The sequence below is a fragment of the Carlito syrichta genome, unplaced genomic scaffold, assembly GCF_000164805.1.
Source record: "Carlito syrichta isolate Samal-C Ts95f unplaced genomic scaffold, Tarsius_syrichta-2.0.1 Scaffold145258, whole genome shotgun sequence".
Taxonomy (NCBI): domain Eukaryota; kingdom Metazoa; phylum Chordata; class Mammalia; order Primates; family Tarsiidae; genus Carlito; species Carlito syrichta.
Window position 1 is genome coordinate 63,227 of NW_007089354.1, and position 12,408 is coordinate 75,634.

The 12,408-nt window shown below is 44.5% G+C and overlaps 1 protein-coding gene across 1 annotated transcript in view; it reads right to left on the reverse strand.

The window, feature by feature from the left end:
• The window catches only part of LOC103251763 (uncharacterized protein C17orf105 homolog), a 19,698-nt gene extending 7,976 nt beyond the window's left edge, over positions 1 to 11,722 (reverse strand). The window contains exon 1 of the mRNA XM_008050372.2: positions 11,490 to 11,722. Within this exon, the coding sequence (XP_008048563.1) occupies positions 11,490 to 11,579 (90 nt within the window). The 5' untranslated portion in view covers positions 11,580 to 11,722. The remainder of the gene's footprint in view (positions 1 to 11,489) is intronic.
• Between the last annotated feature and the right edge of the window lie 686 nt (positions 11,723 to 12,408).

A 12,408-nucleotide genomic window follows, 5' to 3' on the forward strand; every position in this document is an offset into this window, starting at 1 on the left:
CGCGCCCCTCCCGCGGAAGACGCGCGAGGCGCGTGGGGCGAGGGCGCGAGGGCGGGGCCCGGGGGCGTGGGGTCGCTCCCCCGCGACGCCCCGCCTGCCCGGCCCCCGCGGGGCGCCCCGCGCCTACTTGGGGTTGCGGTGCGCGCTCCCGCGTGCAAGTCTTTGCACGGAAGTCTCCAGCCCGCTTTGGTGCATCCTGGTATCCAGCTGGTGCGGCACAGGCCAAGGAAGATGGATGCAGCCTCGCGTGGGACCCATCGCCCCTGTCTTCCTCCTGACTTCTCTTTTCCCGCCACGCCCCACCCCTGCGTGAGGAAGCACAGGCCTTGTCTGGCTTCACAGGGTCACGGCTGCAGAGAGACCGTGCCGCAGCAGGAGTGGCCGCTCGAGACTCGCCCACATCCGACTTAGGTGTTACTGGAGGGGACCCTGGGTCTCAGACTGCAGAGTTGATGCCGGGGCGAATGAAGACCCCCGGGGCTGTTGGGAGGGAATGGACATATCTTGCATGCGAGAAGGACAAGAGGAAATTTGGGGGGCCAGGAGCGGAATTCTAGAAACTGAACGATGTGCCCCCACACTCACAGACTGACGCCCACACTCCTAGTGTGACTGTATCTGGACTTCAAGTTAAGTGAGGTCGTCGCGGTAGGACCCTAATCCTCTAGAACTGGGGCTTTCTGAGAAGACCAAGACTCCTCCCTCTTTCCTCCTCTCTCTCTCTCTCTCTCTCTCTCTCTCTCTCTCTCTCTCTCTCTCTCTCTCTCTCTCTCTGCCACCGGAGGGCACAGTGAAAAGACAGCCATCTGTAAGTCAGGAAGAACACCTTCACCAGAAACTCAACCCCGCTGGAACTTTGATTCTGGAATTCCATCTTCCAGAACTGAGAAAATAAGCTTCTGTTGTTCAAGCCACCCAGTCTGTGGCGTTTATTGCGGCAGCCCAAGCAGACGAAGACAGTGAGGAATAGATCTAGTTTTGTCATTTGCCATATGACTATCCATTTATCCAACACCACGTTTCCCACTGGTTTGAGATGTCGCCGCTACGATCTGAATGTTTGTGTCTCCCAAAACTTCTATGCTGAAACCCTAACCCCAAAGGTGATGATAGGAGGTGGGCCTCTGGGAGGTGATTAGGTCAGGGGTCAGAGCCCTCATGAGTGGGACTAGTGTCCTGACAAAAGGGGCCTAAAAGAGACCCCCGCAAGAAGGACACAGCGTGAGCTAGACGTAGACCCCGTCTGTGAATCAGGAGGTGGTCCCTCGCCAGACACCACGTCTGTCGGCCCCTTGCTCTTGCACTCCCCAGCCCCTATGTGAGAAACACATTTCTGTTGTTTGCAAGCCACCCCGTTTATGGTGTTTTGCTATAGCAGCCCAAACAGCCTAAGACACTGCTGGACCTGAAGGTGTCTCCCAAAATTCACGTGTGGGAAAGCCAAACCCCAACGCAACAGTTTTGGGAGGAGAGCGTCAGTGGGAGGTGTTGAGGTCGTGAGGGGGCTTCGCTCATGGTTGGATCAATGTCACCGCACAAAGGGCTTACGGGAGTGGGTTCTCTCTCATGTGCTCTTCTGCCATGTGGGGACAAGGGCTTCATCCCTTCCTGCCCTCTGCCTCTGCCATGTGAAGACACAGCAGGAGGGCCCTCCCTGGATGCCAGGTGCTGGTGCCTGGCTCTGGGACTTCCCAGCCTGCGAGCTGTGGGAAGTAAATTATTTTCTCCATAAATCGCCCTGTCTGTGGTCGTCTGTGATAGCAGCACCAGCAGATCTATTCCGACACTACTTTTATTCTATTCTGAATTTTGATGTGCAATCAAATCTATCTAAATATTCTATTTTTCTACTGATGCTTACTAAATTATCTTTTTGTTTTCCTATTGGTTCTTTCAGGTTTTCCAGATATCTAATCATTTTATATGCACATTTAAAGATACTGCTTTCTTTCTATTTTCATGCCTTGAGTGGATATAACTTGTCTAATCTCGTGACTGATGCCTTCAGTACAATTAGAAGATTCTAAGAGCTAGCAGATATCCTTATCTTGTTTGTTATTTTAGAAGAAACACTTCCAGTTTTTTCCTATTGAGATATTGGCTTTGGGGCTGGGGTATTAATATTTTATCGTGTTAGGGAAATATCAACAGCAATTTATATCTTATTGTCTTTTTTGAGTCATAAATAGGTGTTGAATTTTGTTGAATGGTTTTTCTGCCTCTGTTGAACCAATCATGTAATTTTTTCCTCAGCTCTATTATTGTGATGAATTATATTAACAGATTTCCTTATATTGAATCATACTTAGATCTCTGAAATAAGCTTTCTTTGGTTAGGATTTTATAAAGTGTGCTGCTAGATTTTATTTGATATTATTTTATAAGGTTTTTGCATAAATATTCTCAAGTGAGATTGAGCTGTAATTTTTTTGTGTGGTATCTGTCATGTTTTGGGATCAATGTCATTATTGCTTTATACATTGGGAAATTTTCTTTTTCTCTGCTCTGGAATAGTTTAAGTAGAATTGGAGTCCGCTGATTATTAAATATTCAGTAGGATTTCCCTATGAAACCATAGATAACCGTCTGATAACTGGTATGTTTGAACTTTCTGTCTCTTCAGAAGTCAGTTTTGGTAATGAAAAGTCATTATTTTAATGTTTTGGTTTTCAATTTCTAAAATATTTTAAACGATTTTTTTAGGCCAGGCATGATGGTTTACACCTGTCATCAAAGAACTTTGGGAGGTTGAGGCAGAAGGACAGCTTGAGCCAGGAGTTCAAGACCAGCTTAGGCAGCATAGTGAGACCTTGTCTCTAAAAAATAAAAATGAAAAATTAGCCAGTCATGGTGACACTCTCCTGTAGCCTAGTTACTTGGGAGGCTAAGGTGGAAGGATTGCCTTAGCCCAGGAAGTCAAGGCTGCGTTGAGCTATGATCAGCCACTGCACTCCAGCCTGGGTGACAGAGTCAGACCCTGACTAAAAGAAAATTTGTTTTCTAATGTTTTTTGTTAAAGAGAGTTTTTAGGTTCACAGCAAAATCGAGAGGAATGTAGAGATTCCCCACGTACCCCTGCCTCTACACACGTATACCCTTCCCCACTCACACCCCCCTTCAGAGTGTTATGTTCATTACAATTGATGACTCCTCACTGACACATCATGATCACCCAAAGTCCATAGTTTAATTAGGATTTGCTCATGGTGCTGCACATTCTGTGGGTTTAGACCCACGTACGTGACGCGTATCCATCATTACAGTGACATACAGAGTAAGGTTCACTGCCCTAAACAGCCTCCGTAATCCACTTTCTCTTTCCTCCTCCCCACCCTTATCTTCTTACTGTCTCCACACCTTTTCCAGAATGTCATATAGTTGACATCATACATATGCAGCTTTTTTGGATTGGCTTCCTTCATTTAGCAATATGCATTTAAGTTTCCTCCATATCTTTTCATAATTTGTTAGCTCATTTCTTTTTAGGACTAAATGATATTCCATTGTCTGGATGTATCACAGTTGACTTATCCATTCACTTACTGTATGACATCTTTTTTGCTTCTAAGATTAGGCAATTGCAAATAAAGCTGCTATAAACACAGTTGTGCAGGTTTCTGTATGGATATAAATTTTCAACTCCTTTGGGTAAATACCAAGGAGCAGAACTGCTGGAATGATAAGAGTACATTCAATTTTGTAAGAAACTGCCTATCTGTCTTGCAAAGTAGCTTATTGTTTTGCATAGCCACCAGAAATGCATGAGAGTCCCTGTTACTCCACATCCTTGACAGCATTTGGTCTTGCTGGTGTTCTGGGTGTGCAGTGGTATCTTATTATTGCTTTAATTTGCATTTCCCTCGTGACAGAGTGTAGAGCATTTTTTCATATTCTTACTTGCCATCTGTATGTCTTCTTTGGAGAGGTGTCTGTTAAAGTCTTTGGCTCAATTTTTAAATTGGGTTGTTTGTTTTCTTACTGTTGAGTTTTAAGAGTTCTTTGTATATTTTGGAAAGCAATCTTTTATCGGAAGTATCTTTTGCAGATATTTTCTCCCAGTCCTGGCTTGCCTCCTGACTCTCTTGGCATTGTCTTTTGCAGAACAGAAATTTTTCATTTTAGTGTGGTCCAGTTTTGTCAGTTATTTCTTCCACAGGCCATGCCTTTGGTGTTGTCTCCAAGGAGTTATTCTTTACCAGCTCTGCTTGCGGATAAAAAACATCATTTCTAGGCTCAAGACCATCTAGGTGTTCTCCTATCTCATTCTTTAGGAGTTTTATAGCTTCATGTTTTACATTTATGTCTGTGATCCATTTTGAGCCAGTGTTTCTGAAGGCTGTGAGATCTGTGTCTGCATTCAGACTGTGAGTGTGTGTGTGTGTGTGTGTGTGTGTGTGTGTGTGTGTGTGTGTATGTGTGGATACTCAGTTGTTCTAGTGCCATTTGTTGAAAAGACTCTCTTTGCTCCATTGTGTTGTCTTTGCTCCCATCTTAAAGGTCAGTTGACCACACTTATGTGGGTCTATTTTGACGCTCTCTGTTCTGCTTTAGTGATCTACTTGTCTGTTCTTTCGACAATGCCACACTGTCTTGATGCCCACAGTTTTACAGTAAGTCTCCAAGTTGGGTAGTTTCAGTCCTTCAATTTTATTCTTTTCTTCCAATATCAAGTTAGCTACCCTGACTCCTTTGCCTCTCCACATAAATATTAGACTGAGTTTGTTGATATTCACACAAGAACTTGCTGGGGTTTTGATTTAGGTTGTATTGAGCCTATAGATCAAGAGGGAAAGAACTGATATCTTTACCATATTGAGTCTCCTTGTCCACGAATATAGAATGCTCTCCAATTAAACTCGTCAGAGTTTTGCAATTTTCCATATATAGATTTTGTACATATTTTGTTAGATTTATGCCTAAGTATTTCACTTGTTGGGTGTTAATATAATTGCTATTATGTTTTAAGTTTCACTTGTTCATTAACCTTATATCTTGCATCCTTGCTATAGTTGCTTATTAGTTCCACAGTTTCTTTTGGTTCATCCTTTGGGATTTTCTACATAGGTAAACGTGTCATCTGCAGACAAAGACAACTTTATTTCCTCCTTCCCAATCAGTATACCTTTTATTTCCTCTTATTGCCTTACCTAAAATTTGCAGTACAATGTTTAAAAGAAGTGGTGAGAGGGGATGTGCTTTATTCCTGATTCTGAGAAAACTTCAAGCTTCTCACCACTAAGTACAATGTTAGCTGTAGGTTTTTTTGCCGATATCCTTTATCAAGTGTGTTGAATTTCATTAAATGGCTTCTCTACATCTGTTGATATAATCATGTGATTTTTCTTTTTTCAGCCTGTTAGTTTGATAAATTACATTAATTGATTTTTGAATGATGAGCCAACCTTGTATACCTGTAATAAATCCCACTTGGTCATAGTATATAATGCTTTTTATATGTCCTGTTTTAAAAATACACTTTTGCATTTAATTTGCCTATATTTTGTTGTGGATTTTTGCATCAATGCTCATGGGAGATATTGGCTTATAGTTTTCTTGTAATATTTTTGTCTGATTTTGGTTATAAGGTAATTTTGGTTTTATAGAATGCATTAGGATTTCTCTGCTTCTATCCTCTGAAAGATATTGTAGAGAATTGGTATACTTTCTTCCTTAAATATTTGGTAGCATTCACCAGTGAACTCTTCTGGATCTAGTGTTCTGTTTTGGAAGTTTATTAATTATCGATTCAATTTATTAAATATCTATAGGTCTACTCAGATTGTCTATTTCTTTTTGTGCGAATTTTGACATATTGTATCTTTAAAGGAAAAGGTCCATTTCATCTAGGTTATCAAATTTGTGGACATAGAGTTGTTCACAGTATTTTTTCATTATCCTTGTCCATGGGATCCTTAGTGATGTTGCCTTTTTCATTTCTGTTGTTAGTAATTTGCATCCTCCTACTTTTTAAAAAATTAGCCTCACTAGAGGCTTATGGATTTTATTGATCTTTTCAAAGAATCGGCTTTTAAAGAACCAGGTTTCATTAACTTTCTCTATTGAGTTCTTATTCTCAATTTCATTGATTCCTGCCATAATTTTTATTATTTCTATACTTCTGCTAACTTTATATTTAAATTACTTTTTTTTTCTAGTTTCTTAAGACAAAAACTTGAATTATTGACTATAGATCTTTCTTTTCTAATATATGCACTAAAGTTCCAAGTTTCCCTCAAAGCACTGCTTTCACTGCTTCTCACAAATTTTGATAGGTTGTGTTTACATTTTCACTTAGTTCAAAATTTTTAAAAGTTTTTCTTGAAATCTCTTCTTTGACCCATGGGTTACTTAGAAGTGTGTTGTTTAATATCCACATGTTTTGGGATCTTCCAGTTATCGTTCTGTTATTGATTTCTAGTTTAATTTCATTTTGGTCTAAGAATAGACACTGTGTTATTTTAGTTCCTTTAAATGTGTTAATATGTGTTTTATGGTTCGGAAGATGATCCATCTTGGTGAATGTCCCATGTGAGCTTGAGAGGAATGTGTATTATGGTGTTGCTAGATGTATTAGTTGATAGATGTCAATTATAACTAGTTGATTGATGGTGTCATTGAGTTCAACTGTTTCCTTACTGATTTCTGATAGAGGGATGTGGAGGTTGCCAACTGTGATAGTGGGTTCATTCATGTTTTTCTTGCTGTTCTATCAGTCTTTGCCTCAAGTAGTTTGATACTTATTGATAGGTGCATACACATTAAGAATTCTTACGCTTTTTTGGAGAACTGACCCCACTATCATATAATTCCCTTCTTTATCCTTGATAATGTCCCTTGCTTTGAAGTCTGCTCTGTCTAAAATTAATATAGGCACTCCAGCTTTTTTAAATTCATGCTTACATGATATATTTTTCTCCATCCATTTATTTTTTTTTTCTTTTTTTTGAGTTGGAGTCTCACTCTATAGCCCAGACTGGAGTGCAGTGGCCGCTCCCGGCCACTGCAGCCTCAACCTGCTGGGCTCCGGCGATCCTTCGTCTCAGCCTTCCAAGAGGCTGGAACTACAGGCGTGCGCAACCATGCCCGGCTATTTTTTTTATTTATTGTAGAGATGAGGTCTTACTAACTTGCTTGGGTGGGTCTTAAACCCACAGGCTCAGGCAATCCACTCACCTCAGCCTCCTAAAGTGTGGGATTACAGGCTGAGCCACGGAGCCCGGCTCATCCATTTACTTTTAATCTATATGTCTTTACACTTAAAATGGGTTTCTATGGACAACGTATAGTTGAGTCTTGTTTTTGGATCCACTCTGGCAAAGTGATTATTAATATAATTGGGCTAATATCTATGTGTTACAATTTTATATTTGTTGCCCTTGTCCTAGTTTTATCTTTCACTCTTTTCTGCCTTTTGTGGTTTTAATTGAGCATTTGGTATGATTCCATTTTCTCTCCTTTCTTAGTTTATCACTATATTTCTTCTTAAAAATGTTTTTTAACTAGTTTCCCCAGAGATTACAATATACGTTTACAAGCAATCCAAGTCCACTTTCAAACAGCACTGTCCTACTTAGCAGGTAGTATGAGTATTTTATATTACAAAATAATCTGAAGACTTCCTTCCTGTCCCGCATCAATGCTGGCATTCATTTAATTTACATATAAGCATACATAAACATATTACAGATATAGATACATACATAAGCACACATAATCTAATACATTGTTGCTACTTTGAATAAGCTTTTATCTGTTAGATCAACTAAGAATAAGAAAAATAAAAGTTTATTTACTGTCACTTTTCCTTATGTCAATCCAAGTTACTGATCTATATCATTTACCTTTTCACTAAAGAATTTCTTGTAATATTTCTTGCAAGGCAGGTCAACTGACAACAAATTTCCTCAATTTTTGTTTTTCCTTCACTTTCGATGAACAATTTCTCAGAGTACAGAATTCTAGGTGTTTAGCGTTTCTCTCAATGCTTCAAACATTTGGCTCCACTTTCTTCTCCCTTGCGTGACTTCTGAGGAGAAGTCAGGTGTTTTGTTCCTTGCTTTCTTTCAGGATTTTTGTTTCTTGATTTTTGGTTTTCTATAGTCTGAAAATGATATGCCTGGGTGTAGTTTTTTAGGCATTTATCCTTTTTGGCATTCTCTAAACTTTCTGGATCTGTGGCTTGATGTCTGGCATTAATTTGCAGAAATTCTCGTTCATTATTGTTTAAAATATTTTTTCTGGTCCTTTCTCTCCTTCTTCTCCTGGTAGGCTCATTCCACATACGTTACATCTTTTATAGTTGTATCACAGTGTTTGGATACTCTGTTCTGTTTTTATTCAGGCTTTGTTCTCTTTGCTTTTCAGTTTCGAAAGTTGCTGTGGCTTGAATGTTCGTGTCTCTCCCTAATCTGTGTTGAAACTTAATTCCCACTGTGGTGGTAGTAAGAGGCAGGGCCTTTTGTGAAGTGATTGAGTCAAGAAGGCTCTGCCCTTGTGAACGGGACGTGCGCCTTGATGAGCAAGGCTTCAGAGGACTGCCTGCCCCTTCCATCCCTCCCGCCGTGTGAGGACACAGCGTTTGTCCTTTCTGTCCCTTTCGCCGTACGAGCCACAAGGAGCCACCTCGGAAGCCGAGAGTCCTCGCCCGACACCAGATCCGCTGGCGCCCTGGTCTTGGCCCTCCCAGCCTCCTGAACCGTGAGGAATGGATTTCTGTGGTTCACAGATTCCTCCATCTGTGGTGCATTGTTCTGTCAGCAGGGACAAGCTGAGACAGAGGTTTCCACGGAGATACCCGCAAACTCAGGGATTCTTTCCTCCGCAGCGCCAGTCTAGGGGGAGGTCCGGTAGCCCAGGGAAGGAGGGAGGGCACTTCTGGAAGAGACAGCGGGAAAAGAACAGAAGGGAGATGCGGGGCACAGCCGGCCTGACCGCGACGTCTTATACATGTCGGAGAGTAATGGGGGCCAGACTGGAAGACGGCTGCCCAGCTGAGGAGGAGGTTCTGGATTGTAGAGAGGGCTCTAGAAGAGGGCTCCAGAGAGGGGGAGTCATTAGGCGACGGCGGGCACGGTGTTCTCCCACAAGTCTTTTTTCTCCTCTCGTTTCATCAACACCTTTACATTCCCAGAGACTCTTGGCCAGCAATAAGAAGCTGTGACTCCCTCTACTCTTCATATGGGAGGACACTTTGTTCTCGTTCAAGTTTTGACTGCCAGTTGGAGACGTGGGCAGTGGTCAGGGGATGCTGCCCGTCCTCCCTGCTGCTTCTAGCCCCTGCGCCCCCCCACTGCCAGCTCACATTTCTCCAGCAGGCTTTGCACGGGGGCCCGCCTTGCTCTTCCCCGATTCCTTTGTCCGAGACGAGTTCCACGCCTGCGGAGAGCCCCTCCCGCTCCCTTTGCCCTCCTTCCGCCGGCCTCCTCCCACCTGGCCTTCACGCCCCTTGGCGCATCCCTGCCAGGACGCCAGGTGTCACCACCTGGTTCTGCCCCGGCCCTGAAGCTGTGCTTTCAGTTGTCCTGTTTCACCCCCTCTCCTCCTCGTCGGCTGTCTCGACTGTGTCCGAGGCTAGTTTCTTTCTTCCTTGGCTGGCTTTCTGTCTTCCCTTCATCCCTTCCCCTTGAACACTCCCACGCCAAGATGGTGGGTTTCTCAGCCCACACCCCTGCTCCTGGCCATGAGCCATGGTGGGGTGTTCCGGTAAGTCCACTCTGGGACCCAGAGGCCACAGGCTTCTGCGTCGTCACAGAGCAGCATGCATCATTGCTGGGTGAGTTTACGCTCCCAGGACACACCTGGGGCCTCAGGCTTCCTGTCAACCCGCTGCTTTTCCTTCCAGCCAGCTCTCCAGTTTCCACAGTGACAGGAGTTTTCAACCTTCTGTGTCTGACAATGACTAGGGTATGGAGCCTGGGTGCACACTTAAGCGGGGGATGTTCACAGGCCACCTATCTCATGCAGGGACTGTTCTAGTCTGTGGGATACGAAAGTGAACAACAGAATGCCCATGGGGTTTACTATCGTGCAGATTATTCAAAGAGGCAATGCTAACTGACTGATATGCATTGTTGCCACATCCACACTTTTCTTCCTCCCTCCCTCCCTCCCTTCCTCCCCCCTTCCCTCCTTCCCTTTCCTTCCTTGTCTTTGTCCTTTTTTTAAAGTCAGGGCCTCCCTCTGTAACCCAGGCTGGAATGCAGTCATACTATCACAGCCCACTGCTGCCTCCAACTCCGGGGTCAAGCGATCCTTCCACCTCAGCCTCCCAAGTAGCTGGGACTACAGGCATGCACCACCATGCCTGGCTAATTTTTTTTGGGCGGGGGGTTGATAGAGATAGGGTCTCAAACTCCTGGGCTCAAGCAGTCCACCCGTCTCAGTCTCCCTAAGTGCTGGGATTACGGGTGTGAGGCCGCGTGCCTGGCTCCACATTTTCCATCTTTCCCCACGCACAACTGCTTACTAAGTTCTCACTGCATGCTTTAGCTGCAGAGAGCATTGTGGTGGGCAGGACGGGGCCAGCACCCCAGAGAGTAGAGAGCAGGGAAAGCAAACAAGACGCAAGTAAGGAGCATGGACATCAACCATGCGGCGACATGAGACAGCAGGGCAAGGAACCAGAGGGTGCTGGGACACGCTTCCTAGAGGAGGGACAGAGAGGATTCTCGGGTTGGAGCCAAGGTCTGAGGCCCTGGAAGAGCACTCAGCGGGCCCTCCTGGGAGACAGCAGGTGCAGAGGCTGAAATAGGGATGGCTGGGCCGCCATGAGGCCCTGTGGAGAGTGGGCCCTGCAGCCCGGGCCACACAGTGTCACTTGCAGCCCAGGAGGAGGAGGAAGGCTTGACCTTCAGTTCACTCCTGGATGATCACTTAAGATCATCACAGGGCAGCAATCTGTCCCAGAACCAGAATCCAAACATCCTTTTTTAAAGAGTATTTTCCACTCCAATCAACACAGACACAGAGACGTGATAAGCTGGACACTGTTTGGTCAGTGATTCCATGAGGTGCAGGCAGAAGGCCATGGCTGGCCACTTGGTTCCACATGGGGACATTCTCAAACAGTGTTCACATTTGCATCAAATAAAATGGAGGTGATAACATCCCTTCTAACGGAGGCAAAAGTTGGCTTTTGATCCCGGTTGGAGTATGCTGCTTTGATGGGGAAAGGATCCCTCAGGTCTCTTTCTCTTAAGATACTTTCAAGTCATTTAGGAAAAATTGAGTACTTTTTAGCTACATGCCATGAGAGAGATCGGATGGTCCTAAAATATGGCACATGAAAGCCATAATCTCTTTAATGGAATTTGTATGGCAACATATATGACCAATCGTGTTAGGAACGTCATTTTAGCCATACCATCTCCAAAGAAAGGATAACCTTCAGGTCTCCAGGGAAAGCATTTGCATTTTGTGGGCATTGCTCTGTGCCCACCCGGAAGCCACAGGGCTGGGAGCCAGCAGGGCTGGGCTGGGGACTTGCCTACCTTCTTCCTGTGGTCCTGGTAGGCTTTCTCCCACGTGTGGCACAGGTACTCACTGGCACCGGGAAAAGTCAGCCGGCGGGCTCCGGGCATCTCTGCAAGGGAGTGAATGGTCTTGCTCCTTTCAGAGAGGCGCCCGCTGGGTCTGGGACGGCCGCAGAGCTTGTGTTTGCAGGTCACATGACAGTTGCCACGGCGTCCAAGCCAGAGGAAAAGAAAGGAGCCAGAAGATGGCCTGTGGGCGCTTCCAAACAAGAAAGGAGAAAAACAAAGAGGAATGGAATCTTCTTCCGCTCCAGTGGGTGTTTTCTCAAGAGATTGTGAGTAGCTCAGTGTTGCTGTTTTGGTGACCACCCCTCAGCAACGGAGGAAGAAAATTCTCACGAATCAGGTCACTGTTTTCTTCTGCCCTTCCTTCCTTCTCCCCTGCTTCCCGATCGCTCCCACCCTCCCCTCCCGCTTTCCAGTTCTTTCCTTTCTTAACGAGTGCCTTTCTTTATGCCTTCCTCATCTCCCTTCGCTCCCAACTTTGAACAATTTACAATAACTTGAGCAATTCCAAAATAGTGACGTGCAGGTTGGGGGCAGCTCTTCATTCATTTTTCTTCCAGTGGACTTAAGGATCCGTTACAGGAAAGTCTTGCTATGTGAAGCCGTCCCCTGCTCCACTGCTTTAATCTAGCTGGGCTGGGTTTTTCTTGAGACAAAGTGAACATGATGCTAGGATAGCCGCTGGTCGTTTTGTCTTTGCTGAAACTGGATGCATAGTTTTGGAGATGACGTGGTTAGAAGAATTGGCTCATGATGAAGCAGCAGTGTTAGGTTCATTACAGGATTCTAGCCTTCATCACGTTATAGTGCACGGCACTTGTGACTTTGTCTTGCAGAGTCTGAGAAGGGGACTGACTGTTCAGTCGTGCAC